General features: G+C 47.4%; 1 protein-coding gene across 2 annotated transcripts; it reads right to left on the bottom strand.

Moving 5' to 3' along the window:
- Positions 1-643: 643 nt before the first annotated feature.
- On the bottom strand, positions 644-25,709 carry JAML (junction adhesion molecule like). 2 transcript variants are annotated; one of them, XM_008690019.2, is made up of 10 exons: positions 25,605-25,709; positions 20,819-20,882; positions 18,420-18,562; positions 16,152-16,377; positions 12,253-12,365; positions 9,775-10,012; positions 6,598-6,736; positions 4,077-4,137; positions 2,755-2,841; positions 644-1,129 (listed from the first exon to the last, which is right to left on the bottom strand). In XM_008690019.2, exons 2-10 carry the CDS (start codon positions 20,859-20,861, stop codon positions 1,058-1,060), a joined length of 1,122 nt encoding a protein of 373 aa, XP_008688241.2. In that variant the 5' UTR covers positions 20,862-20,882; positions 25,605-25,709; the 3' UTR covers positions 644-1,057. The 2 variants fall into 2 exon arrangements, with proteins under 2 accessions (XP_008688241.2, XP_008688243.1); XM_008690021.2 differs by having other exon boundaries at positions 25,471-25,612.
- Between the last annotated feature and the right edge of the window lie 1,415 nt (positions 25,710-27,124).

Here is a 27,124-nt window from a genome sequence, read left to right as displayed (position 1 = left end):
AAGTGGGAGCTCAGAACCGAAGAATCTTTATTCATTTTTTTTCTTAAAGATTTTATTTATCTATTTGAGAGAGAGAAGAGAGCACAAGCAGGGGGTAGGGGCAGAGGGAGAGGGAATAGACTCCCCACTCAGCAGGGAGTCCAACACAGGCCTGATCCCAGGACCCTGAGATCATTACCTAAGCCGAAGGCAGATGCTTAACCGACTGAGCCACCCAGGCACCCCGAGAACCAAAGGATCTTTAGAACAAACCTCATTAAGTCTTACAATGGTAACCAACAAGTACAGGAACCTCACCTTTCAGACCAAGAGTTACATCGATGACTGTTCACTTTGGCAGCCCATGAGCACTACTTTTGAAAAAGACAGATACCCAAGCTCCACCTCAGATGCCTCGGCGAGGCCCAGCAGAGAGCCACCAGCCGTTCTGACACCCAGCCAGGCTAACAAGGGCTGGGTTAAATCCTCGAGCTGTATTCATACCCCACTCCAACCCATTCGCCCCCACATGGTCCCGGGGCCAACACTGGTCTCCAGTGTGAGTCAAGAATGGCTCTCCTCACTTCGGTTGGCTGAGGCGTTCCTGACTATAAATTCCTCACCAAGCCTCCGCTTGCCCCTCAGCCAGGGTACACAAACAGGATGATTTCCACAAGCCACGTTTATTTAGGGGTAATTTGCCAAAGGAATCATTTGGGTTGGTTTTTATTTCTGTGATTCTTCCCATCCACGAAGAACACCATTGAAACAGAGGATCTGATGAAATGCTTGAGACCGCCACAGCTGCTCAGCCAGGGTCCCCAGGGCCAGCGTCCCAGTCTGGAAGGACCGCATCCATGCTTCCCTCTGTCGGGGCTGTCCCTCCCAAGCTGTCCCATCTTTCTGCCGGGTTCTGAACCCTCCTTCTTCAGCCCTTCGACCAATGAGGCAAGAGAACAACTCGGGGGGCGGGGGGTCCCAAGATGACCCGTCCAGTAACTCAGGACACACAGAGGAGTCTCTGCCAGTGCTAAGCACGAAAGGAACTCTCCTTTCTTCTCAAGCGTCTACTCTGGTTTTAGAATTCCCCCAGCTGATGTTTTTCAGGTGGGTTATTTGGTGCTGACTTCAGAGAAGGCCAAACTGGGTGCTGCAGGGGTGGGTGGGGAAGGGAGGAACGAAACAAAGCACAGGTGTAAGTATTTCGATCAGAATAGTGACCACGTACTGAGCTCTTTCCGTCTCTCTGGCCCAATTCTGAATTTCACAAGCACTCATGCGGGGGGGGGGGGCCTCACTACCTGGGGGGTGGCTTCTATGATTCCCATTTTAAGGACGAGGAAACTGAGTGTCAGAGAGGCTAAGTACCTGCGTCTAAGTCACAGAGCCAGGAGTTGGGCCCAGGTCTGCCCGACTGCAAAGCCTGGGATGTTGACCACTGTGCTGTCCGGCCGCAGAAAGGGGACACAGCACAGAGCCCCCTCCTCTGAAGTAAGTGTAATCAATTCAACAATAACAACAACAACAACAATCGAAGGTCTGTTGTTATCCCTGCTCCCTAATCAAATAACGCCCCTCTACCCGAGGTCTCGAACAGGCGGCCCACAGACTGGGATTCGCCCAGAGGCTTCTGAATTTGGTGCAGTCTTTAAAACAACTTGACTGGCCTCTACAGGCCTTCAAGTCTTGTGGCTTTGGCCTCTCACCACACTCGCTTTATTGGACCTGTTTCAAAACGACAGAAGTACTGTTTTCCGCAGTTTCAATCCAAGTGCCTCCACTGAATGGGGGGGGGCGGATAGACCTCACAGATTTCTGCCAACAGTGCGCGAGGCCACCACAGCCACCACGCAGCTGACAGCAGCAGGCCCCTGAGAGGCCGCACAAGGCCTGGCCGCGCCTGGAGCATCACATGGTAATCAGGGGAGCAGGACGGAGGGGACACAGGACTGCACGCAACTTCAGAGCCGGGGCTACTGTTTCACCGGGTGGAACCCGGCCAGGTCCCTGATCTCATGCTTCCTCAGGAGGATCTTTTCCCGCTGCAGGCATCTGGGAATCATGTGTCCTCAGTGCTGGTGTGATGGGAGCAAACACGAGCCACCGTCCCCAAAACGGAGGAGGCCAGCCTTCCCAAGCCCAGCAGAACACTGCTCCCTTCATGGCCTGGGTGCCTATTATTAGTCTACAAATAGTATCGAGCCCATTGCCAGCTCGCTCCTTCTGTCCTCACTCCTACTCACTACACGCCAGGTGCCTCTTCTAGGTGCTGCACTTCCCTGGGGAGTGGAGGAAGGAGAGAGAAGGAATCCGACTCCATATTATTATATAGAGTGCAGCCTTCCTGGCAGTCAGATTATGTCGAAACAGCATAAGCCACAGAATTTAAAAATATAAGAACTGGAAGGGACTCTCAGACAGGAAGGAAAATTGCAACACAACGTTTGTCCAAGGATCTATGGTACCCTCTCTATTAGGTTGTGTTCGACTTCTAACTTTGCTTCTCCCTGACAAAGTTGCCTCTTTTCTCCACTAAAATCAATCATCTTTAGCCCTCATGACCTTTGAACACTCGAGACCGGGTATGAAGGCAAGTTTGGTGTCATCCTTCTTTCCAGCACACAGTCAGCTTCTCAGACTTCCCTACTAGGTAGAAAAATCTCTGCCCTCAGCAGAGTGACCTCCCCTAGTGACCTAGCCACACTGTCACATCCTTGCCAGCTCCTTCTCCGCCCTCCGGACACCTGGCCCAGCTGGGCCCAGAAGCACTCTCACCATGGTCATGTAGGTGGCCTCTGCTTTTCCACTGGATTCTTCTTCCTCGGGCTGCTCCCGTGTGGCTATCGAGGAGTAAACATGTTTCTGGGGGGCGGGAGGGGGGATAGAATAAATGTTACTAAAAATCAGCAAATGTTATGTGCCAAAGAAAAAAGCCACCTACTACTATTTGCAGGGCATCGACACTGGAGGGTTACTGAGAGCTAGAAAATGATCATTGATAACGATAACTCAGTCCCCAGTCTGAAAATTTTTTAAATTGGCTAGTCAGCAAACAGTGCTATCTTAAGAACCAAATTCTTTGCCTCAAAAGACAACCCTCTTTGTTTGGACGGGCACTTAGGCAGCAGCAGGGAATCCTTCTCTTGCCAGATTATTTGTACTTTGTGCTTATTTCCTTCTCATTAGAGGCATGGCAGGATGGCACTGATCAGCCGCTAACCGGGGTCAGCTCTCTGAGAGGGTTTCTAGGGCAGGGACAGACCTCGCTGGACCTCACGTCTGTGAGATTGGTGGTACTTCGTGACTCACGTTCCTGTCACTATTTGGGGAGGTGATGTCATCCAGTGACAAACTCTGGGGCTTCTGGAGGCCCCTGAGCTATGTTGTGACAAAATCCTACTCTTGGGTCACGAACAGGGCCAAAGATGGGAAAGTAACTATTCCAAGAGGAGTTTTTAAAAGAAGGGAAGGAGGGAGGGAGGAAAGCAGGGAGGGAGGGAGGGAGCAAAGGGGTTCAAGGAAATGAATTCATTTCTCAGACCCTAATAGCAATTATTTATAGCTCCATTACAACTAGGATGGAAGAAAAAGTTCTTCTTGATCCTCTTTCTTAAGGTCCCCGGATATTTAATCTGACCGTTAGCTCCTGAACTCCTGAATGTACCACAATTCTCCCTTACGGTTCCGCGGTGCCCAGAGATTGGGAAGCCCTTGCAGGTCATCAGGTTATTTGAACCTTACGACAGGCCACATAGGTTTGTCCTCATCCTCATTTTACCGGTTAGAAAAGTGTGGCTCTGGGAGGTGGCAGAGCTGGGCTTGAAGGGGATTTTGCTGACTCTGAGTCCAGTGCTCTTTCCTGTGGCCCTACCAGGATGCCCCTCGCCCCCATCCCACTCCCTCCTGGGGCTCTCACTCTGGTGACGAAGATTTCCCGAGCCCCTGCTCTGTGCCCAGCACTGGCCGGCATGCTGAGAGAGAACACCGAGCAAGACAGGCCACAAAGAATGACGGTGACGCCCCCTGGATGCTGGAGCCGTGCCCACCCTGCCCTCATGGGGCACAGCAGCAAAACGAGGTTTGCGCTCTTCCCTTACCTCTGGATCAGCCTTCTTTATGTTCTCCAGGCTTTTCACCAGGGTTGTGGAGGTTGCTGAGCTGCAAGGCAGGAAAAGCGGGTGGAATTAAGCGGCCTGCACTGTGTATTCAAGGGGGCCTGAGACCCCACAGAGCCTTGTGCAGAGGGGGACCCCAGAGAGGAGCTCTTCTCTCTAGACTCCCCAGCTCACCATGAAATCTGAAATGGGCATCTCGCTGGTGGAGAGCGGGGAGGCATTCTGGAGGGAGTCTGGGCTGGACAGCTTCGACTTCTCTATTACCTAGCTACCATCTTTCTGTCCACACAGCTTTAAGTGAGTTAATAGCGTGGGCCGCCACGGGATTGGATGTTGAAGGAACCCAGGACGAGGGAGATGTGGCTGAGCCGGCAGGGGGCAACAGAAGCTCAGCGACACCCAGCTCCAAGGGCTCCTCCCCCAGGGAGGCGGCCAAGCAGAATTAGCGCCGAACCCCCCTGAGCTGCCCGCACTGGCCCCTTCCCAGCCCTTGGCCTTTGATCTCTTGACCATCTGCCCTCTGCATCTGCCACTGAATATACTTCCTTTTTTTCTGTTTTGGCCTAAGGCAGAGCTAAAAAAAAAAAAAAAAAAGATAAAGAAAATCAGGGTTGAAGCTAGAAAAGAAACCATATATATATTTTTTGGTCTCAAAGTGGAGGAAATAGCGTTCTCATACTTTCTGATTATAAAATTGTGTGTTCACATTGTAAAAATAAATTCAAATAATAAAGAAACATAGAGAGTTGGAGGTTGAAGTTCCAGTAAACCTTCTGCCCTCCGGGGACCCACCTTCTCTTTTCTCTCCAATAGCACTATTGATACTTTGGAATTATTCTTTCTCAATGCAGGCCTAAGCGTGCTCACACAAAATATATGTATTGTATATGCTGCTGCAGTGAGCATTACCTAATTTTCTTTTTTTATAAAAATGAGATCATATTACATATTACACATGGGACATGTTCCCATGTCATTACATTCGGGATTGTGCAGTATGTCACTGAGTGGAATACTGATTCAGTAACTCATTGGCTAACAGTCACTGAGGTTGATTTCAATGTTTAATTATCATCAGTGCTACAGCAACCGTGTTTACAAACCTCAGTATATCAGTCTGATTATTTCTTTAGGATAAGCTAGTAGACATGGAAGTATCGATTTCATTGTGAGGGAAACTGAGGCCCAGAGTAGGGAGGTGAGTTGATATGTCTGTCTAACTCTGGGTTCAGGGCCATCTGCATGCCCAGAGCAAAGACCCTCAGAGAGGCCCACCAAGTTCCAACCAAGTCAGAGAGGCCCTGGGGAACGGAGGTATGAACCCAGCAGACAAAGCACTTTCTGGAGAGTCCATGTTTTATGGGGAAAGGAGACTCAGGAGTCATCACTCTGTAATGGGGTCTTTGCCCATTGACAGCATTTCAGCAAGAGAGCCAGTTTGCCCCAGCAACGTATCGCATCATCGACAGGTGGGGAAATGGAGGGACATGGGCCTGCCAACGGCCAGTGAAACTGCTGCTGCGTCAGAGCATCTGGGCATTTTGGAGATGCTGGGAGAACGGGTGATGAATTCAAGACTCTAACAACACATTTCAACCATAAATAACTTAGGACCTGAGGGCAACCATTCAAAAATAGCCTCTTCGAATTAGAATGTGGGCCTTTATTTTTTTTTTTTAAGATTTTATGTATTTATTTGAGAGACCGAGAGGCGAGAGTGCAATGGCGGGGTGGGGGGGGAGCGCAGAGGGAGAGGGACAAGCTGACTCTGCACCTAGCACAGAGCCCAACGTGGGGCTCAATCCTACAACCCTGAGACCGTGACCTGAGCCCAAATCAAGAGTCAGACACTTAACGGACTGAGCCGCCCAGGCGCCCTAGAATGTGCTCCTTTAAATAAAGCCACCAACAACCTTCAAGATCTGATCTTTCTATATGAAATGGGTATTGTGGATAATTCAAAAACCACTTCTCTCAGGCACTGAACAGCACCTAATAGCTCTTGTATAAGATTTATACTCTTAATTACGCTCCCCTTAGACCGCCATTTATAAAAGAACTGATAATCTCTGTAAAATACCAAAATGAATGAAGAGGGTGTAGGGACATGTGAGGCCTTTCTGGAACAGTGAGCGGAGGGCTGGGGTCACTACAGAGATGACATCTAATGTGACAGCCAAGGGCGATTCTACTTTAAAGTACCCTCTTGGGGCGCCTGAGTGGCTCAGTCAGTTAAGCGTCTGCCTTCATCTCAGGTCATGATCCTGGGATCCTGGGATCGAGCCCCGCGTTGGCCTCCCTGCTCAGCGGCGAGCCCGCTTCTCCCTCAGCCTGCCGCTCCTCCTGCTTATACTCTCTCTTTCTGCCAAATAAATAAATAAAATCTTTAAAAAAAAAATCAGCCTGTAAAGTACCCTCTTCTGTGAGAATGGCACAGTTAGGGCCCTATCGCTCTTCTGCTTCACGTTCGAGGCACCGCCAGCCTCCCAACCCAGCCCTGTACCTCTTATTCCTGTGGGTCCTCTTCACGATCAATATCAGAACAGGAAGCAGCAAGATAGTGCCACAGACAATCCCCACGATGATCACCAGCTGATTACCACCCAGGATCTCAGGTCTGAGGGCTAGTGGGGTCACCGATGCTTGGGAAAGGAGAAGAGCAATGAGAGGGTTTCAATATTGCAGAAAAGAGCTGTGAGTCCCACCAGTCCTATACCAAGTAGCCACAGCCAAGTCAGGAAGTTGGGGGAGAAGGCCAGACTCCACCCCATCCTGAAACACTGAGACTCCAGCTGTCCCCAGTAGATGGAGAAACAAGTCTGGCCCCCTTGCTTACCCCTACCTACAGCGTAGACTAAGGTAGGTGGGAGAAGAGAACAACACTTTACCTATAGCATTGCTTCCTTTGACATTTTTTTTTTAAGATTTTATGTATTTATTCGACAGAGATAGAGACAGCCAGCGAGAGCGGGAACACAAGCAAGGGGAGTGGGAGAGGAAGAAGCAGGCTCATAGCAGAAGAGCCTGATGTGGGGCTCAATCCCAGATCGCCGGGATCACGCCCTGAGCCGAAGGCAGACGCTTAACCGCTGTGCCACCCAGGCGCCCCTGCTTCCTTTGACATTAACAATGCTATCTTAAAATAAAATAACAGATGTTTTGGAGGCTGCAGATCTTTCTATGAGAAAGTGATTGGTTTCAAAAGCATATATGGTACAACAGTCAGACCCATAGTCATGATACCAAGTAAGGCACTTCCACCCATGTGGTACCCTTCATTCATTTCCTCAGTTCACTCCAAATACATACGTAAACACTCCTGGGTACCAGATATCGCTAGGCAAAGAAGCTACAAAGACAAATAAGACGTGGTCCCTGCCTTCAAGGAGAGGGACAAACATGTTGACGGAAAACCACTGACTGCTACAGGGACCATAATGGAAGTCCGTGGGAAACAGATGCTGAGAATTTCTCAAAAATAGTGTTAAAGTTTAAAAGTCTTAAGGAAACAAGTTTTTTGGGAAGACAATATGAGAAATTCATATTGCATTACACACAAGATCTGGAGGCCCAAGAGGATGGTACTTTCAGCAGTTAGAAATAATTCCACGGGTCTGGCTCAAGGGTACATTTGTGGGCATGGTGGGGAATTAGGCTGGACAGATAGCACAGTCTCGGTCATGATGGGCCTTGATTATCCCACCCAGGAATCTGGCTTTCTTTCTGTAACTGATGGAGAAACCAACCCCTGAAGGACTCTGAGCACCAGGACAGAAACGTTGAGATTTGTGATTTAGAGTGAGGGCACAGAGAGCTGCAGGGAGAATGGGAGCAGGGGCTGAGAATGAGAGCAGACACCGGTTAGAGGCCTACAGGCCAAGACAGAGAAGAAGACAGCTAGAGCATGGCATAGGACTGGAAGGAAGGCAGACTCAAAGTCAGTAGTAGAAAGGACAGGACTGGTTGACCTGTGAGATTAGGGGTCACGGGGAAGGGCAGAATCGGGTAGAACTCCCAGGCATCCAGCTACCCACAGGTAACTGTGTAGATGGTGACGGTGTTGACTGAGGTGGAGGAGATGAGCTGGGGAGAGGTGTGCAGGAGCAGGTCTGGATATGTGGCATTTGAAGTATTTGTGGAATATTTGGCTAGAATTTGGATGGATACATAGATGGATTAAACAGGAAAGAAGGGAGGGAGGGGAGGGAGGAAAGAAGGAAGGAAGAATGAATCCAACATAGAATATATTGTATATAGAGAGAATACAGTGTCCACTACTACTCAGGTAAAGAAGGCTGAGGGTGGGCAATTAGAGCCACATTGGTAACCTAAGCTAGAGCAGAGGCAGCAGAAGCCAGGATGCAATACACTAAGGAATTAATGGGAAGTAAGACAGGAGGCACCATCTATGGCCTCTTAGCAAGCTACTTGGCTAGGTCAAGAAAGAAATAGATGATTGATTGCAGTGAAGATTGCACAACTCTGAATATACTAAAAATCACCGAGTTGTAGGCCATAAATGGGTGAATGTATAGGATATGAGTTGTTTCTGTTTTAAGAAGACACAGGATGAGAGCTAAAGTAGACAAGGACAGAAGGTGAGAGGAAGAGGTGAGCATATGTATAGGCTGGATAGCAGAAGCCAGTAGAAAGCGCGAGGTTCCTGAAACAGGGAGAAAATGCCACCTGAGCACAGAGGTTTGGATAAGCCCAGGGCAGAAGGGAGCCTGGCATGGCGGGACAGAGAGAGAGGCGAGGATGCAGGCAGCTGTAGGTAAGCTTGCTGGGGCGGTGGGGGGAAGCTTGGAGGTCGAGTGAGCCCCCACTCGTGGCATGTATCTTCTCTGTGAAGTGGAAATAAGACTTCTGAGAGTGAAGAAATCCATCTGTCCTGCTTCCCCTCCAGCTGGGAGCCTTCGCTATGTCTTACAAGAAGGTGCCTCCAGACTCAAGACTCTGGTCAGAGGTACTGAGGTGTGTTCCCTCCTCAGCCGCATCCCCACCCTCAGCAAACCACAGCCAACCCCCAGCTCTAGCGAAAAGGCAAAGTCCACAGGCCACATCCTGACTGTTAACTGTGTCACGTTTGCCTTTAACCCCTCACTTATCAACCTCTCTCGGTCCACACAATTGAGTGTTTTTTCTTCGACACACCTCTGGCTTTAATGTACAGTGTTTGCCAGAACAGAGAGGCTTTCATCAGAAAACGCCTCTATTTTTGGGTTCTAGTCCCTTCCTGTTTTCTCTCTGCTCTGTGCTGTCTCTCACCAGCTCAGGGTCATTTTCCTTTCCGCCACAGAGCATACACATCCAAGGAAAAAAGACCTTGGGCATCAGCTCTAGTCCATCTCTGAGCTCCTGTATCTTTAGATCAATATATCACATGGGCAGGGAGTTCACCAAATATTAGCTCCCTTGTCTTTGAGGTACCCGCAGGACCAGAACTAGAGTGGGGCAAGCAAGGTGCCCAGGGCTCCAGGCTGAAGGAGGCATCGCTGTGCTGTGCTGGTCACGTAAGCCCAGGGTATGAGGACTTGTATCAGGGTTGTGCAAGTACAGCACCTCAGAGTGATGCCTCCTTCAGTTCTGCACCCTCGAGGCCTCTCTGGCCTCACCCTAGTCCTGGCCATGCCTACCAGCTACGAGGCCCCTCATCCCTCCCCAACCAAACGTCAGGTACTTTGGGGCTCTTTCACAATCACACGCAGCACGGTGGTCTTCCTGAAGGTCAGGTTCCCCAGGTGGATACTGCAGGTGTAGCTTCCTCTGTCCGACTCCTTCACTCCTTGCAGCAGGATAGACGCATCATTGTAGGACGTGTCCCCCACCAGGGTCACACGGTTCTGGAAGCGGCCCCAGCCCTGGAAGTACCCCACAGGGACACTGGGTTTGGGGTAATAACGTAACACAACCTCCTCCTAGAAGGGAAAGGCAACATATGAGTTTGCAAGGACTGAGGAAGACGGGGCACAGGGAAGGTTGAGTGGGGGGGCTCTTGCAACACACAGGGCCCCCGTATGTGTGGGCAGTGAAGGTATGAGCAGAAAGTATGAGGCATCGTGAGTCATGCACACACACGCGTGCACACATGTGTAGCTGTGAAGGACACACCAAACCGTGAACAACTGTCCCATTGGCAGAAAGGGGTGAGGAAGGAAAGGGGGACAAGGGGCGTTCCCTTTTTGTACTTCTCCAGTAAAAGGAAGTAAAAGTACACCTTTACTTTTTATGGCATTTCCAGTTAGATTTCCAATAGGTACTTGAAACATGTCTGAAACTAAACTCCAAATTATTCCCCCAAACGAGCTCCTTCCAGTCCATCTTTTTTTGGTAAATGGCAAAGCCTTTTTCCAGATGCTCAGGCTAAAAATCTTGGAGTCATTCTTAACTCTTCTCTTTCTTAAACTCACATTGAAAATCCCGCAGCAAATCTAGCCATTTCTCACCTCCTCCACGGTTACCATCCTGGTTCAAGCCACCCCATCTCACACCTGAATTCCTGCAAGGAGCGTCTTTACGTGTCTCCCTGCTTACTCCCAACTACAGTCTATTCTCAGCAGGTTAGCCCTTAGAAATCGAAGTTAAATCATGTTACTCCTCTACTCCAAACCCTCCGATGGCCCCCCATTTCTACTAGAAGTACAAGGCCCTCCATGATCTGCCCCACTCCATCTTCCTCTCTGATTTCATCTTCTACTTTTTCTTCCCTCACCTACCTGGGTCACTTCATTCCACCCACACTGGCTTCTTTGCGCTCCTTGAGTACTGGCCTCAGGGCTTTTGCACTTGCTACTCCCTACGCCGGGGCCACTCTTCCCCCCAGAAATACACATGGTTTGCTCCCTCACTTCCAGCAGATCTCTGCTCAAATGTCATCTTTTCAGTGAGGCCTCTCTGACCATCTACATAAAACAAGAACCACAATGCCTGCTTTCTTGTTCTCCATAGCTCTTACTATTACCTGACATATTACGTTGTATTTCCTCATTATTTTACTGTGTATCTCCCTTGATCTTGATCACAAGTCTCCCATCGAGGCAAGAGCTCTGAGTGTCTGCCATATAGGTGCTTAAAATACTTGTTAAATGAGTAAGTGTTAGAGTTTTTTATAAAGGGAAGTAAATATTACTATCTTTAAAAGCTTTTAAGAGAAGAAAATGGGTATACAGACACACACATGAATGAGAAGACCTGGTTCCTAATATCTTATCTCTTGTGCTTTGAATTCACAGCTCAAAATGTCTATTCTCAACCTATTTTCTGCTGTGACTCACTTAGTGGTTGACATCTAAACAGATGACAAGCTCCGGGAGGTGGACCTGGAACTACATGTTAACTCCCCATCCCCCACCATGATGTCATCATTCCGCACCCACTCAGCATACAAGAATCAAGGGAGTACAAATGACTTGTTTATAGGGATGACTGGGAATATGTCTTAATTTAGAAAAACTACTTTGCACCTTAATTTTGATAAACGATAAGTGACCTGGGATATCCCCCACAACACACCTTGACCCGTATGTACATCACCATGCACACAGGACATCTACCAGTCTGGTGAACTAACCTGCCACTTGCTGCTTCAGAGTTCCCATGAACCAATCCATACCCTGGCCCCCAGGACCTACTAATCCCAACATCAGAAGCACCCATAAAGACAAAGAAAATTCCTTCCATCCCATAAGTGGGGCAGTGGGGCACAGAAGAAAACTTACCAAAATAACCCGAATAAAAACAAGAATGCAATCATTCTTATGCCTAGCCCAGAGCTTAGAGACAAGGCCACAAAAGTCAGCCCCCTCATTCTCCCATGGACTCAACAAAGAGGAGAAGGGAAAAGAGGAAGGAAACTAAAATGCAGTGGCCAAAGCACATACAAATGCTTTACACGGACGATCTAATATATGTGTCTTGCCAACCCTACAAGTTGAACAGCCGCAGGAGTATCATCCTCTTCTTTGTCATCTTCACGACATTCTTCCCACCACAAAGCTGAAGTTGCCCAGCCAAGTGGCAGTTCTGACAAGCTCCAAAGCCCAAGCCCCTTGCGACCGCACTGCATAGCACCTGGTGCCTAAATTCTCCCTCTCCCCACACTGTCCTGACACCATGGGCCAGGGGCTTCTACTACACACTGATGCTTCCCCCTCCTTACCTTCGTGTGCTCTCCTGATGAGAACGTCCAGTCTACCCTGGTCATGCGTTTCTCTTCTGTGCTCTGGAAAACACACCCCAGCTGAGTCGAGTCACCCACATGGACCGTGAGCTCTGGGGATAAAATGGTAACTCAAGTCAAACCCAAGGTATCATCTACAGAAGTCAAAGAACTTCTAGAAGAGATCATGCTTAGCCGAAGATCCTCAGCCATGAAATCAATGTCACCACCAACTACTGCACACATTCACTCCACAGATGAGCCAGATGATCCTGTGCGGACAAGTACCCAGAGGCCTCTTACAGGACATTCCCGCAGGTAAGACAGTCCCCATGGCTACCCTCACACTTCAACTCTGAGGGGTCTTCATACTACAACAAACACTTTCTGATTCCCTTTAGTTCCCTGCTCCTTCCTCTTTTCTAGAACTTCTCCTGAGTCCCAGCTCCAATTCACGCTATACTAAAGAAAGTATAGAAGATCTTGAAGCCCCCCCCTTTCTGTTCACTTAGACACCCACGTCTGCTGAACATAAACAGGAAGTAGAAAGTTATAGAACTTTCATGCTTATGTATAACCCACTGGCTCTTCTAACTGAAAAACTGATTCATGGGCAATTTTCTTCAATTTCTTTTATTCTTTTTATACAAGTTGTATTCAGACTTGCTTAGGACAGTCCTGGCTACAGCACAGGTCACAGGACTGCTTGCTAATGAGGCCAAGACAATAGACAGATTTCTTCCTGGCTTTTTTTTCTATTTCAATCCCTGCCCTCACTTCCCGCCCCTTCACCCCGGGAAGATGCCTCTTCCCCTGCTCTGGGCTTCCCAACTCCTCGGCTCTTCCTTCTGCTTCTTTGTATAAGCAACTGACCCCATCACATGCTTATTGCATAAGTCATTTTGAGGGGTTCCTGACAAAAAATAGCAAGATGTTTCTGATTTTTCAATAATGCACTACACAAATCAACCACAAAGTCAGTTACGAAATGAAAGGCAGGATGGCATTTAGCGAGGCACAAGCATAGGTCTTAACTGGACACAATTCCTTCAAAAGAGCATTAGGCAAAGTTCATGAAGGAAAAGCACAGTGCGTAAGCTGACATTTTCATTGGAATTGTTTCTCTGGGAGAACATGACCTTCCTGCCCAGCAGGAGAGACGCACCATAGGAGGAAAACCAAAGAAAATATTAGGAACTTGAAACTCTATAGAGGGAATCATTTTGAAAGTAATAAAAATCCACTCCAAAGAATACCGGTAGGGAGGGAAGTCCCTCTAAATCCAACAGTACATTAAGAACTGAACTCTATTTTTTAAATGCGGTAATAGGGGTGCTTGGGTGGCTCAGTCGGTTAAGCGTCTGACTCTTGATCTCAGCTCAGGTCTTGATCTCAGGGTGGTGAGTTCAAGCCCCACACTGGGCTTCACGCTGGGCATAGGGTCTACTTCAGAAAAGTAAAACAAGATGAAATAAAATGCAGTAAGAAACACGGAACCGTTCTGCACCTCTCATTGTACCAGGCGTGTCCTAGACATTGCACAGCACATGCACGAGTCATTTCAGTATTTTCAGATATGCACTGTTATTCTCCCATTTTCAGAGGAAGAAGGTGAGAGAGCCCAAAGGCACGTGGCCCATACAAGGCAGAGCCAACATGTAAATCCAGGCCCGAGGGCAGAAAGCCCGAGCTGTCACTCGCTACACTGTGCTACCTCACATACGTGGAAGGACAGCAGATTCCAGAGCAAAGGGTACAGGGAGTTAATATTATTTTTATTTGCAAGAATATTGCCCATAGGGGCACCTCGGTGGCTCAGTTGGTTAAGTGTCTGCCTTTGGCTCAGGTCATGATCTCAGGGTCCTGGGATCCAGCCCCTCATCGGGCTCCCCGCTGAGCGGGGGAGTCTGCTTTTCCCTCTCCCTCTGCCCCTCTTCCCCCAATGCATGCTCTCTTTCTCTCTCTCACTCTACTCTTTCTCTCAAATAAATAAATACAATCTTTAAAAAATTATTAAAAAAAATTTTTTTAAGTACATTGCCTATAGTATTTAAAATAATAACTATGAGAAAAAGGAAGTGAAGGAGTAGAAGCATAGAACAATTATAAACTGAGGAGTAAACTTTGTAGAGAAGAGTATAGATGGCTCCGCATGGGGGAAGACAACCTCTCTCAGGCAAGTTGAACAAGTCTCCAGGGGCCACCAGGCACATTTTTAGGAGTCGGCTCTACCCCCTTTCTGACTAGAAGGGAAAAAATACAGGTTGCTCCACTGGCTACCGCGGAAGTATGTGACTAACCCTAAAATTGCTCTAGCCTCTTTCCATGGATTCTCCAATTCTGAAATTGGGTCCTTTCAGTTCATGTCCCCCCTGTCTCTTCAAAGAGGGAAAAGGCACCCATTTTGTAGACCGTGCGTGTACAGACAAGTGTCCGGGCAAGGCGTCAGAAGACAAAGCAGAAAGGAGTAGCCCAAAGATAATCCTTGGGGGGAAAGCCGATCCATTTCCTCCTTCTGGAGAACTACAGCTTTGGAAATCAAAACAAAAATGTCAATTGAAACAAAATGGGGAAAATGAGGAGAGAGGCCAGAGGCCACCTTCTACACCTGCTGCTACAACTCCGTGGTTTAGAAGCTGGATTCAAGCGAGGGACGCTAATTCAAGGATTTCATTCGTTTGGCAAATGTTTATTGATTGCTTACCCTGTGCATGGTGTCCAGGGCTGGTCAGAGGACAAAGAATACAGACCCACTTGAACGGGGATGACACAACTGTACAGGTGTGATAAGAGTCACCAAAGAGGCACACAGGGTGCTCCAAAGGAGCTCACTAACAGACAGGACCCAAACAGCTGGGGGAGAGGAGAAGGTCCAGATTCTAGCTCCCCTAAGTAGGCCACAAGCTTTCCTGAGGCCTCAGATGTTCCCTCGATGCACACTTTCAAAGGTATCTACTTCCGCGGTTTTCAAACTTTTTTAAGGGAGCGGAATTCTTTCTTTAAGCAAAATCTTACCTGGCAGCCCAATGAATAAAACAGAAAAAAGATAAAGGACTTTGGTCGCAGTGGAGGTCCTCTATTAACCCCCTGCCCTGTTCTCACCCTTTGCACAGCCTACCAGGTTCATTGAACCTTCAGGCTTCTACAGGGCACAGTTTAAAACCACCAGTCTACTGAAGCCACTCTCTCTGCTGACAAATGGGAAAATGAAATCCAAAGATGTTAGAGAGATCTCATCTCTTTTCTAGCCCCCAGAACACTTACCATAGGAACCTACGAGATATAGACATGGCATCAATGTGGATAACCAATGGGAAGTACCAGGGTAGAGTAAAAGGAACAGGGACTTTGTTGTCAGAGGCACCAGGGTTCAAGTACCAGATACACCATTTAATAAATATGTGTCCTTAGGCAAGTCACATCTAAGCCTCTCTAAGCCTCAATGACTTCATCTGTAAAATGAAAAGATCAATACTTCCTACACAGCATTTTCATGAGGATGGAGCACATGTAAGGTAATAATAAAATAATCATTCTTGGGGCGCCTGAGGGGCTTAGTCGGTTAGGCAAACGACTCTTGATTTTGGCTCAGATCATGATCTCAGGGTCATGAGATGGAGCCCGACATGGGGCTCCAAGCTCAGTGCAGAGTCTACTTGTTCCTCTCCCTCTGTTCTTCCCCTCACCCCCCCTTAAATAAACAAATAAAATCTTTTAAAAACAATAAAATAAAATAATCATTCTCATTATTTTTATTGAAAGAGCACCAATTATTGTGGATTCACTCTGTGGTACGTATCTAGACCAAAGGCTGGCATTTGTTCAACAAAATCTGTTCCTCTCCTTTGCACGCCAAACCTCCTGCCCCTCCACCTTTCTCTAAGTGAGCATTCACGTACCTTTGGGTTCCTCCGGTAGTACATGCAGCGCCACTGCTTTTTTGAACACCAGGCTCTCCTTTTCCAGCCGGATTTCGCAGGTATAGGTTCCCTGGTCAGCTTCTTCCACATTTTCGAGCAGGAGAGAACCATCATTGCGTAAGATGTCCCCCACCAAGCTCACACGATTCTGGAAGCGCCCCACAGGCACGCTGAGGTTGGCGTAATAGTACAGCACATAATCATCCTGGAGGGCAACACAACGTTGAGGAAAATCTGGAGTCACTGGCACCAGACCTAGGAGTCTGGATCCAAAAGACCCTGTTCTGTGGTGGTGGCAGCATAACCACCACCATAATCACCAGTACCACCACTACCACCACCATCATTATCATCACCACCACCACCATCATCATCATCATCACCATCATCATCATCATCACCACCACCATCATCATCATCACCATCATCATCATCATCACCACCACCATCATCATCACCATCATCATCATCATCACCACCACCATCATCATCATCACCACCACCATCATCACCACCACCACCATCATCATCACCATCATCATCATCATCACCATCATCATCATCCCCCCCCCCATCATCCCCACCACCACCATCATCATCCCCATCATCATCATCATCCCCCCCACCATCATCATCATCCCCCCCCCCATCATCCCCACCACCACCATCATCATCCCCATCATCATCATCATCCCCCCCACCATCATCATCATCCCCCCCCCCATCATCCCCACCACCACCATCATCATCCCCATCATCATCATCATCCCCCCCACCATCATCATCATCCCCCCCCCCATCATCCCCACCACCACCATCATCATCACCATCATCATCATCATCACCACCACCATCATCATCACCACCACCACCATCATCACCACCACCACCATCATCATCATCACCATCATCATCACCACCACCATCATCATCATCACCACCATCATCATCACCACCACCATCATCACCAGCACCACCACCACCATCATCATCACCACCACTACCACCATTATCATCATCATGATCAAAAAGTACTTGGTACCCATGAATAATAATAATGTGCCAAGCAACGCTCTACCTCGAACAAGGCATGGTGCCTTATTTTACACAAGGACAAATGGTGAAGCATATTCATTTCTTACAGTTTAAGGTAAAATGTAACACCCATTCTGAAGACCACTCTGGGGACCCAAACTCAGAATGTGAGAAAACCTTGTCTCATGTTCACCCTGTTTTCTGCCATGGCCCCCCAACTGGGTGGCGTTCAAAGGCATGATGCAATTCCCCAGACTGGGAGTTGTGACAGTCCCTGGCTGGCATGTTAGCTGTCACTCCTCCCCTTTCTGCCCTTCTCCAGGCAGCATATCATACAGCTTGAGAAGGAGTCATCATCAGGGAGTGGCTTCCAGGCTGGGACGGGGAGCCCTGGGAAATTCTTATTTCTACTTACGCCACGGGCCTATCACTCTTATAATAAAAAATACTGATAAAAATTTGAGTGAAAGTAGCATTATAGGAATAACACGCTATGAGCTACAGAAAGAGTATTTCATCAGCAAACTTCACGGCCTGTTAATAACACATTACTTAGGATGTCTTTCACAAATGATCCTAAGATACAAATATCTCCACAGAACTTCTGATGAGGTTTATACACTGTTTCCCACTCCAAAGAGCTCCCATGAACAACTGTCCCTCAGCCATGCTATATCTGCTGACCCCAACACTTGAACACTTGAAGCAGCCATGAAGGAGAAAGAGGTGACTCCACAGGACATATATGGGGCACAGAATACTCAAAGAATCTGGCCCTCTCCTCCACAAAAAAGATTCCTGTGACATCATTCTCATGCCTCTTCTGTCTAGACCAATATTCTCACCCTTCTCAGCCCTCCCACCCACCTATACTTCTCTACAAAGGGCAGACATCAAGAAAAGAAACAAAAAGAACTTTATGTGCATGTCTTCCATCACTTCTCAATGACCCAAAATGGAGGCGTTATCATTATGATGATGACCTTCATCTTCACAGATGAGGAAGCTGAAGTGCAGCAAGGTTGAGTAACTTGCCCAGCTGATGACACAGCCACAGGGCCAAGCTAGGAAGAGTCCCAGTTCTGACAAGCTTCAGAGCCCAAGCTCTTGCAACACCATCTCACGGCACCTGAGGACCTGGTTCTCCCTGTCCCCTCACTGTCCTGACACCACTGGCCAGGGGCTTCTACGGTAGTATTTCCTCCTTGTTACCTTGGCGTGCTCTCCTGATGAGAACATCCAGTCTACCTTGGTCACACACTTCTCTTCTGTGATCTGGAAAACACATCCCAGCAGGGCTGAATCACCCACATGGACTGTTAGCTCAATCAAGTCATTCAGGCCCAAGGAATAATCTGTAGAAGTCAAAGGCAAGAGGAGACATCATTTAGACAAATACACCCGCAACAACAAAAATCAGTATTAATCACTAAGTAACTCTACATCTCCCCTCCCCAGATGACCTGACATGGACAAAGTACTCAGAGGCCTGTCACTCAAGCCAGCATGGCATTCCCAAGGGTTAGAGAAATACCCTCCAGTTACACCCATGCCTCCCAAGTCAGAGGGGTTCTGCAATCTTCATACTGCAAAAATGCATATCTGCTCCCATTCTCCCAGCTAGTCCCCTCCCCATTTCCCAATTTCCTTTCTCCAAGCTCCTTTCTAAAGAAAGAAGAGAAACCCTGACATCCTTCTTTCAGGTCATGAATTTAGACACCCATAAACAGGAAATGAGATGTCTCTTGCTCCTAGTTTCCCATGGGTTACCCATTTAAAAAACCAATTCACGGGTATTTTTTGCTTGAGGCCAATATGGAGCACGGCTCTCCCCTTGAATTTCCTTTGTGCCTGTCTTCTCCCCACCTTCCCATCCAGCTTTGCCCTCAGCCCCGGCTTTTCAGCCTCAGGGCGTCTGGCATGCATGACACCGCTCCACTATCTGTATATTGCTCAAGTCCTTTCTCTTTTCACCAAAAGAGAAAACCATTACATGGATATTTCTGTTTTCACAAGATGTGCTCCATGCAAAGAGACAACAACATCAGAAAGACACGTTTAGTTGCTGGCCAGTTTATACGGAGGAAGAGCCAAATGAATGCATGTGGGAATAAACAGAAAATGTGCCAGTGTTTCTGTGCAAGCTGTCGCCCTGAGAGAGGAGGGTTAACTTCCTGCCCGACAGCAGGCGCACAGTAGGGAAGACGGAAAAGAAAACATGAACTCAAAACCCTTTGGAGGGGCTTGTTTTGAAAGAAATCAAGATTAGCTCCAAAACCGATTTGGAATTTTCCTGTAAGGAAGAACTGAGCAGCTTGACATGTGGTTAAAGGTATAAGAAGCGCATTCGGTTCAATCTGGAGTGCGCTGTATGTGGAAGCAAGGGAAGGGGAGCTAGAAAGCAGGCGCCGGAGGGGAGAGAAACTTACCCCGGACCGGTCACCTGTGTAGAGAAATGGCTGAAGAAAATGAGACTTTCTACAGAGGAGGCCAAACCTCTCCACAGAGAAATACAAACCCCTACTTCCACCAAGCCACCACCTCCAGGACTGGATTGCCAACTCGGGCTGGGAGGGCAGAAGCCTGTGGGCTGCTTCCCGCACCCCGGAGGAAATGTCTCAAGACCCCAGAGCATTACAGCCCTGCTTCTGTGAAAACAAATTCTCTTAAATACATCCTACTTTCCAGGGGGTGGGGCAGGGGTGTCTGTGTGTCTGTCTGCCAGCCTGTGTGTGTGTGCGTACACTCTGTGTTCCCTGGAATTAGAGCAAAGGCGGTTCTTTTTGTACTTGGCTGAGTCAGTGTTTAGGTTACCATGCCCGGTTTAAAAAACAAAAACAAAACAATAATAAAGAGAAAAATAAAAGACAAGAGCAAAGCACCCCCTGAGTCATTTATTCCTCCTACAGAGCTAGATCTGTGGATAAAGGTGGGGGAGAGAGGATGAACAACTTAGAAGAGCTGAGCCACAAGCAGCAGCCCTGAGCACCAAGGGTTGGGAGGGTTCGAGAACAGGAGATTCCACCCAGCCTGAGGGGGGGACAGCCAGAGGTTTTTAGAAGGAAGTGGAGCTTACGGAGAACCCTGAAGGGTAAGGAAGGCTTAGGCAGGCTTGCTCAGGGAAGGTGAGGAGAGAAAAGCTCCCGGCAAAAGAAACTGCCCCAGACTGTGAAACAGCTTGGTGCATTTGCAGAAGCACAAGAAAGCTGGAGGGGCAAAAGCATGAACATGGCTGCAGGGATTCTGGTGCTCTCTGGTGATTTCATTTCCTGATCTGAGACTTGCTGTGGTTTTAAAGTCACAATTGAGAGTGCAGGAATGCCAGGGAGACACTTTCCTTGTAGCACATCGGAAGGTTCCAGAACCCCCAGCTCAGGACCCAAAGGCCTTCTGTATCTAATAGAAACAGAGGAAGATTCAGCTTTCCAAGAAAGAGGTTTTGTTCCCTGGCTTCGAAAACAGCTGTTCCAGCAAAACTCCGAAGTTCCACATTAGGGTTTACTGTTTTCAACAAACCAAGGGGAAATGAAAATATATAAAATTGGCTTTTGAAAATGCACGAGACTTACGAGAAATCAAGTCCCCTCCATGGTCCCTTGGTTTCGACTTACCCAGTAACACTGGCATCAGGATGAGTTTCAGTGGGCAAAACATGCTGCTCGCCAATTTTTCAATCTTTAAGTAAAAGAAAACTAAAATCAGAAAACAGCATCAAGAGAAGTTTGTTAATTTAACAAACCCACAGTCAGTGCCTCCGTGGGCCAGCCTCCGTCTGAGGCTCTGGGATGCAGCCCCAAACAAGAAGGGCAGGGTCCCCGCTCACATGCAGTTTGTAAGTGGGGGGGGGTGGAGGGGGAAAAAAAGAGGCAAATGAATGAACAAGAAAGTAGCAGATGCTGGAATCTGCTATGATGAAACAAAACAGAGCGTGTTTGGAGAGTCGCTTGGGGGCCGCTTTAGATTGGCTGTAAGGGAAGTCAGATGAAAGTGGCTTTTCGAGAGGAAAAAAGCAACTAATTTCAGGATATTCTTGAGGTGACAACCCTAGCCATCCTACAACCTCAGGGTTTCACACAAACAGGAGATCACAGACTCAGTGTGAAAGTTCTGCCTATCTATCCAACTAAATTAGAATTGCTACTTCTATTTTTTTTTTAAAGATTTTATTTATTCATTTGACAGAGAGAGTGAGAGAGGGAAAGAGCACAAGCAGGGGGAAGGGCAAATGGAGAGGGAGAAGCAGGCTCCTCACTGAGCAGGGAGCCCCACGTGGGACTCGATCCCAGAAGCCTAGGATCACACCCCGAGCCGAAGGGAGACACTTAACCATTTGAGCCACTTAACTGTCTGGCACCCCCAAAATTGCTATTTTTAAACATACAGAGGATGTTCAGGACATGTGGGAAAGGAGATACACAAATAAGGAGAAAATTTTCAACCCAGTTAAGGTATTCACCAAGCTCTGTGGCAGAAAGAAGCTGTATGAAATGTCCACGTTGAGGTTTTGGGGTTTTTTTGCTTTTTTCCCCCCACTTTTTTTTTTTAAGAGAGAGAGAGAGTCAGGAGGGCAGAGGGAGAGGGAGAGAGAGAATCTTAAGCAGGCTCCACGCCCAGCACAGAGCCTGATGTGGGGCTCGATCCCAGGACCCTGAGATTATGACCTGAGCCAAAACCAAGAGTCAGACACTTAACCACCCCAGCGCCCCTGCCCCACATTTTTCTTAATTAAACAGAAGACCAATTCCAAGGAGTTACAATCCAACCAGCTTGGGTTCCTACCAACTACTATGGCTAGTCTCAGGCATGACCCCTGCACCCCGAACATCCTGACACTGAAGGAACTCTACCTAGAACATTCTAGGAGGAAAGATCTCTTTTGTGTAATACCATCATAGCACCCTACCCAGCTCTGCTGGGAAGTCTAGGACATATGGTGGCCATTTTAACTTGCAAAAATGATTACCTAAGAGAGTCCTTACCTGAGTTCAAACCAACAAAATCTTCCATCTGGAAAATCAGGGTCAAACTGTTTAAGAAGTCCCACCCTAGGTCCCACTTATGCAGAGAAGTCAGTTGACCTTGCTCAACCTCAGTCCCCTTGCCTATAACATGGGGATAATAATGCAAGGGTCAAATATGATAATGTAGATAACAGTGCTTTGATAAGTAGAAATCATTACCACATAAGATCCTATTTTTTCATAACCTAAAATCAGATAGGAAATAGGATTTGTTGTGTTAGGAGAGATTTGGGTTCTGAGCATCTACCTCTAGATAGAATGGCAAATGATGAATCAGAACGAACTGGAAACTTTTAAGTTTCAATTTTTGAATCCCATCACAATGTTGATAATAATTAACCCTGACTCAGATATACCAAAAGTCACATTAAGTTTCCCCAAACATAAGTACATCTGATGAAAACGCAGATCTCTCTCAAGATAGCCACAGTCCTCTTCTGGCTCTGACGCCCATCCCGCTGCACACATACATGGGTGAGCATGATAAAGGACTTCCTTTATAGCATATCACGGTGTTAATTCATCATATCTGGGACTTCTGAGATCCCTGCACATTCTGGATGCATTCTTCCTCGGGGGTTGGTTGTGCTCCCCCCTCTATCCAGTTCTTGTACATGCCCCAGAGCAGGTCACCATCGGCTTGGAGGTGTAACAACTGATTTACAGGTCTAACAGCAAACCCCATTAAGTCCAGAGTCTCAAGAAGGAGCATATGTTCTTGTTTACGAGTGTCCCAGGCCTGTGCCACAGCACCATAAAGTGCCTCGTGTGTGCTGGGAAAGTGCTGCTGGCTGCCCACGGGACCATCACACTGAAATTAACTCAGATATCCTACAACCAGGCCATTCTCTTCTAAGAGGACACCAGTGATCCCAAAGAGACTCTGAACCTGGTCACCAAACTCAAGTCCCTCAGAGACACTCAACCATTTTCAAACAGATTTTTTAAAATGTGCCAACAATCTAATGAATGGAAGAGACCGTTTTTGGTTCAAAGTACTCACATGCACCATTAGAACTCTCTGTAAATGAAGAGAGAAGCAATGAACTCATGGAAAAAGCACCGAATTTCTAAAAAATTCTCCTCCTGGGTCAGACCTTCCATTAACTAATTCTTTGATCTCTGGGAAATCGCTCAATCTCCTTAACGTGAAAGGATCATACTTCTGCGTTTCAGAGCCCAACTGCTGTGAACTTCATTTATCCCACCAGGATGAATCTGCCCCCCCAATGAATGTTCTTCCCACCCGCTTCACCCAGTGAGCTCCCGGTCAGCTTTCAGGTCGCAAGCTAACGTGGTTTCCTTAGGGACATCTCTCCCGGCCCACGCTCGCCAGCTCAGACTCCGAGCCACAAGCTTGAACAGTACTGTTTATCTCTCCTTCATGGCATCTGTCACAATTTCTAATTATTTATTTGTGTGCCTGTTTGATTAAAGTCTTGCCCTCTACCCTCTCCTCCCAAGACTCTAAGCTCTATGAAGCCAAGAGCTGAGCCTCTGTGCCTCTGCATCACCAGGGCCAGCACGGAGTGAGGCCCAGGCTGGGATCTAGGAACCACTCGTCAAACGAGAGAACAACACCTAACAGGGCCAAGGACACTTTAGTCAAGTTTCAATTTCCTTGTTAGTTGGCAAATATTCAGAAATTCCTATCATATACATGCATGTGTGTGTGTGTGTATGCTGAATATAGATGTCCTGATTATATATATGTGTGTGTGTATATATATATATATATATATATATATGAATAATGAAATTCAGAATTTTACATATACAAACACAGAATATCTATATAAATGAATCTCTGTCTGTCTTTAGAAATCCAACCAAAGCATCAGATGCTCTTTAAGCACCTTCATAATAAGACTCCATTTAAATTCTCAGCTTCTACCCTCCTTCTTCTCCAGATCCTGACATCTCAGCAGATATTCTTGAGATAATTCTGCATGGTAAGGCAGCTCATGCGTTGGCCAAACATTTTGACCTGAGCTCATGGTGCTTTCACAACAGAACTCCTGGCAAACGTCTTCTATCACCCCCTGGGGAGTTGTAATTTTAAGGATCCCCTTTCCCATTATTAACAGTGCAGAGGAATTGTTTCCCTTGGCACAAGGATGGCAGAAAAACATCTTCAGAAGACTCATGACAAGGAGACTACCACACAGGGTGTGAAAATGACCCCCGAATGTTACAATATCACAAGACAAAATAAGGAAGAGGTGCTGTCTCTGAGTGCAGGTGCTCGCCCCCCGTGAGGACAGCCAACCACTGAGCAAACAGACAACCGCACAAGCTTCCTTACACAGCCCGCCCCACTCCCCCTTCCCCACCCACCCTCCATGCTAAGTCCCCTCAGTTTACCCTTGGCTGCACACCTCCAAGCTCTCATTGCTTTTGGGTATATAAATCCATGTAACCACCCGGAGGCACGAACTTCTTCATTTTTCCTTCCAAGACCACTTACCCTACATTGGGCTGGGAGGTCACATGGCTCCTTGTAAGACAGTCTCAGGGACATTGGTCAACCCTTTAACCTGAAGGGAACTTTGGAAGTCATTACTGCCGCTCCCTCCTCAGACGGGGTTACACCCAAACCACCCTACAATAGGCCTTCATGAGATCAGAGCTTTGCCAAGGGCACGACAAGTAAGGACACTAGCCTAGCTCTCTCGAGGCGTTTAAGTTCCTGACTTCTTAAGGTTAAATATTCATCTGTCTAGGGGCGTCTGGGTAACGCAATTGGTTGAGCCTCTGACTCTTGGTTTCAGATCAGGTCATGATCTAAGGGTTGTGAGATCAAGCCCCACATCCAGCTCCACACGCAGCATGGAGTCTGCTTGAGATTCTCTCTCTCTCTCTCTCTCTCTCTCTCTCTCTCCCTCTGCCCCTCCTGCTAGTGCACTCTCTCTCTCTCTCTCTCGCTCTCTCTCTAATAAACAAATAAATCTTCAAATATATATATATATATATTGGCCTGTCTAGAATTGGGAGAAGGGAAACAGTGAGGGAGAAGTCCTGCCATGAGTTGAAGGACAACTAGTCAGGAGGACAACTAGTCAGGAAGACTAGTCAGTCACTGCTCTACCTAAAAACACAGGCAACTTAAAAGCTAAAGTCCCACTACCATCATCATCATCTACTCTTTCATTAAGAGCAAACCTCTCACCCCCCTTTTCTCTGAGGATCGTAACAGAGGCGACTCTACACTTCAGAAAGGAAAACTGCACCTAGCAGCCTACCTTAGTCCAGTCTCTTCCTGCAGAGGTTGACAGCCCTACAAATGTGGCCATCAAATTAAAACCTTCAGAACCAGCCTTCTTCTGAGAGAGAAAAGTTTGAATCACTTCTTAAGAAATGCAAAGCAATGGCTTACCCGTGATGAGAGGCACCAGGGGAAGCAACGCAGGAACTCTGCTACGAGTGCAGTACCCCAGTCCGACTCCAGAGACTTGCGTGCATTCTGAAGTGGCTACCGAGATGCAAACAGGAACCTCGCAATCAAGGTTCTCGTTTCCATCATCTGGCCCATGACCCAATTTTTATTTATACTTTTGCTCTAAGAGGAGGTAATAAATGTAACTTACCGAGGAGAGCCTCATATTCCAGACCTGCCTACTTGCCATCTCCCCTTCTAGATTACAAGCTCTCTGAAGGCGAGGGCGAGGGCGAAGGTGAGGTCTCCAACAGCATTAGGCGAACATTCCCCGAGAAAGAAATAAGCTGCATGCAAACAAAATACAATAAATTTAAGATGAACATGAAACGTTTTGCTCTGTTTAAAATACAGCAACCTCAAAATAAAAAATAAAATAAAATTTAATTTTTTAAAAAATATAGCAAACTCTCATTTTTTTCTCTCAACACGGCAATACAATATAGCCAGCCAGTCACTCAATCCCTGCCAGTCACTCAATCCCTGCCTCCAAGGATAGGCCTGCTCAGTCCTCCAACTTACCATGTTGATTTCCTCTGACCATGTGATGTCAGTATTTACAAAACACAGGTAGCGCGTTATTCCCGCAGAGAACCCCTTGGGCATTTTGGACATCATAGATAAGAACTCAAAGCTTCTTCACTTCAAGGTATCTTTTGCTTGTAAGTTGCCACTTCAAAATAAGTGTTCTCAATGTACACACCTTCAACCTTGGCTTGATCTACAAATGGCCACCTATTTTTTTGGAACTCGTCCTGTATCATTCAAAAAGTTGTTAAAGGGGCACCTGGGTGGCTCAGTCAGTTAAGCGTCTGCTTCAGCTCAGGTCATGAGCCCAGGGTCCTGAGATCAAGCCCCTCGTGGGGCTCCCTGCGGGGAGCCTGCATCTCCTTCTCCCTCTGCCGTTTCCCCCCACTCCTGCTCTTTCTGTCTCTCAAATATATAAATAAAATCTTTAAAAAATAATAAAAAGAAAAGTTGTTGAATACTTGCTCTCTCAAGGACAATGCCACATGGTTGCACGGTAAGCCAGCAACTTACATAGATACTCCCACCATGGCCTATTTCAAGCTACCACTTAACAATAGGCTTGCAAAATTCCTAAAAATTTAACCATCAGCTCTTGCTGTGTGAGCTGGCTCCCTCAGACCACTGAATCTATGCAGGTTCTTGCAGGGGTACAGCTGAGACGAACGGCTGCTTGCTGCTGGAAACCACAACCTCCTCCCCTTCCATATAACGGCTCTCATTTTATAAGTAGACACACACCAAAAAGTAGCCAGAAAGTGCAAAGCAGTTTATTAATTGTGATGTGGTAAAGATCTCAAGAGTCACGATGTCTGTGCATATGGCCCAACAGTGCACATGCTCCTGCCAAAAAAAAAAAAAAAGCACCACACACAAAAAAACCCGCAGAGAAATGCAGCTGTTAATAGTCCAACAGTCCGACACGGGGGTCA

The sequence above is a fragment of the Ursus maritimus genome, unplaced genomic scaffold (assembly GCF_017311325.1).
Source record: "Ursus maritimus isolate PB19 unplaced genomic scaffold, ASM1731132v1 scaffold_16, whole genome shotgun sequence".
Taxonomy (NCBI): Eukaryota; Metazoa; Chordata; class Mammalia; order Carnivora; family Ursidae; genus Ursus; species Ursus maritimus.
Note: the sequence above shows the minus strand (reverse complement) of the source record. Positions and strands in the feature narration are given on the sequence as shown.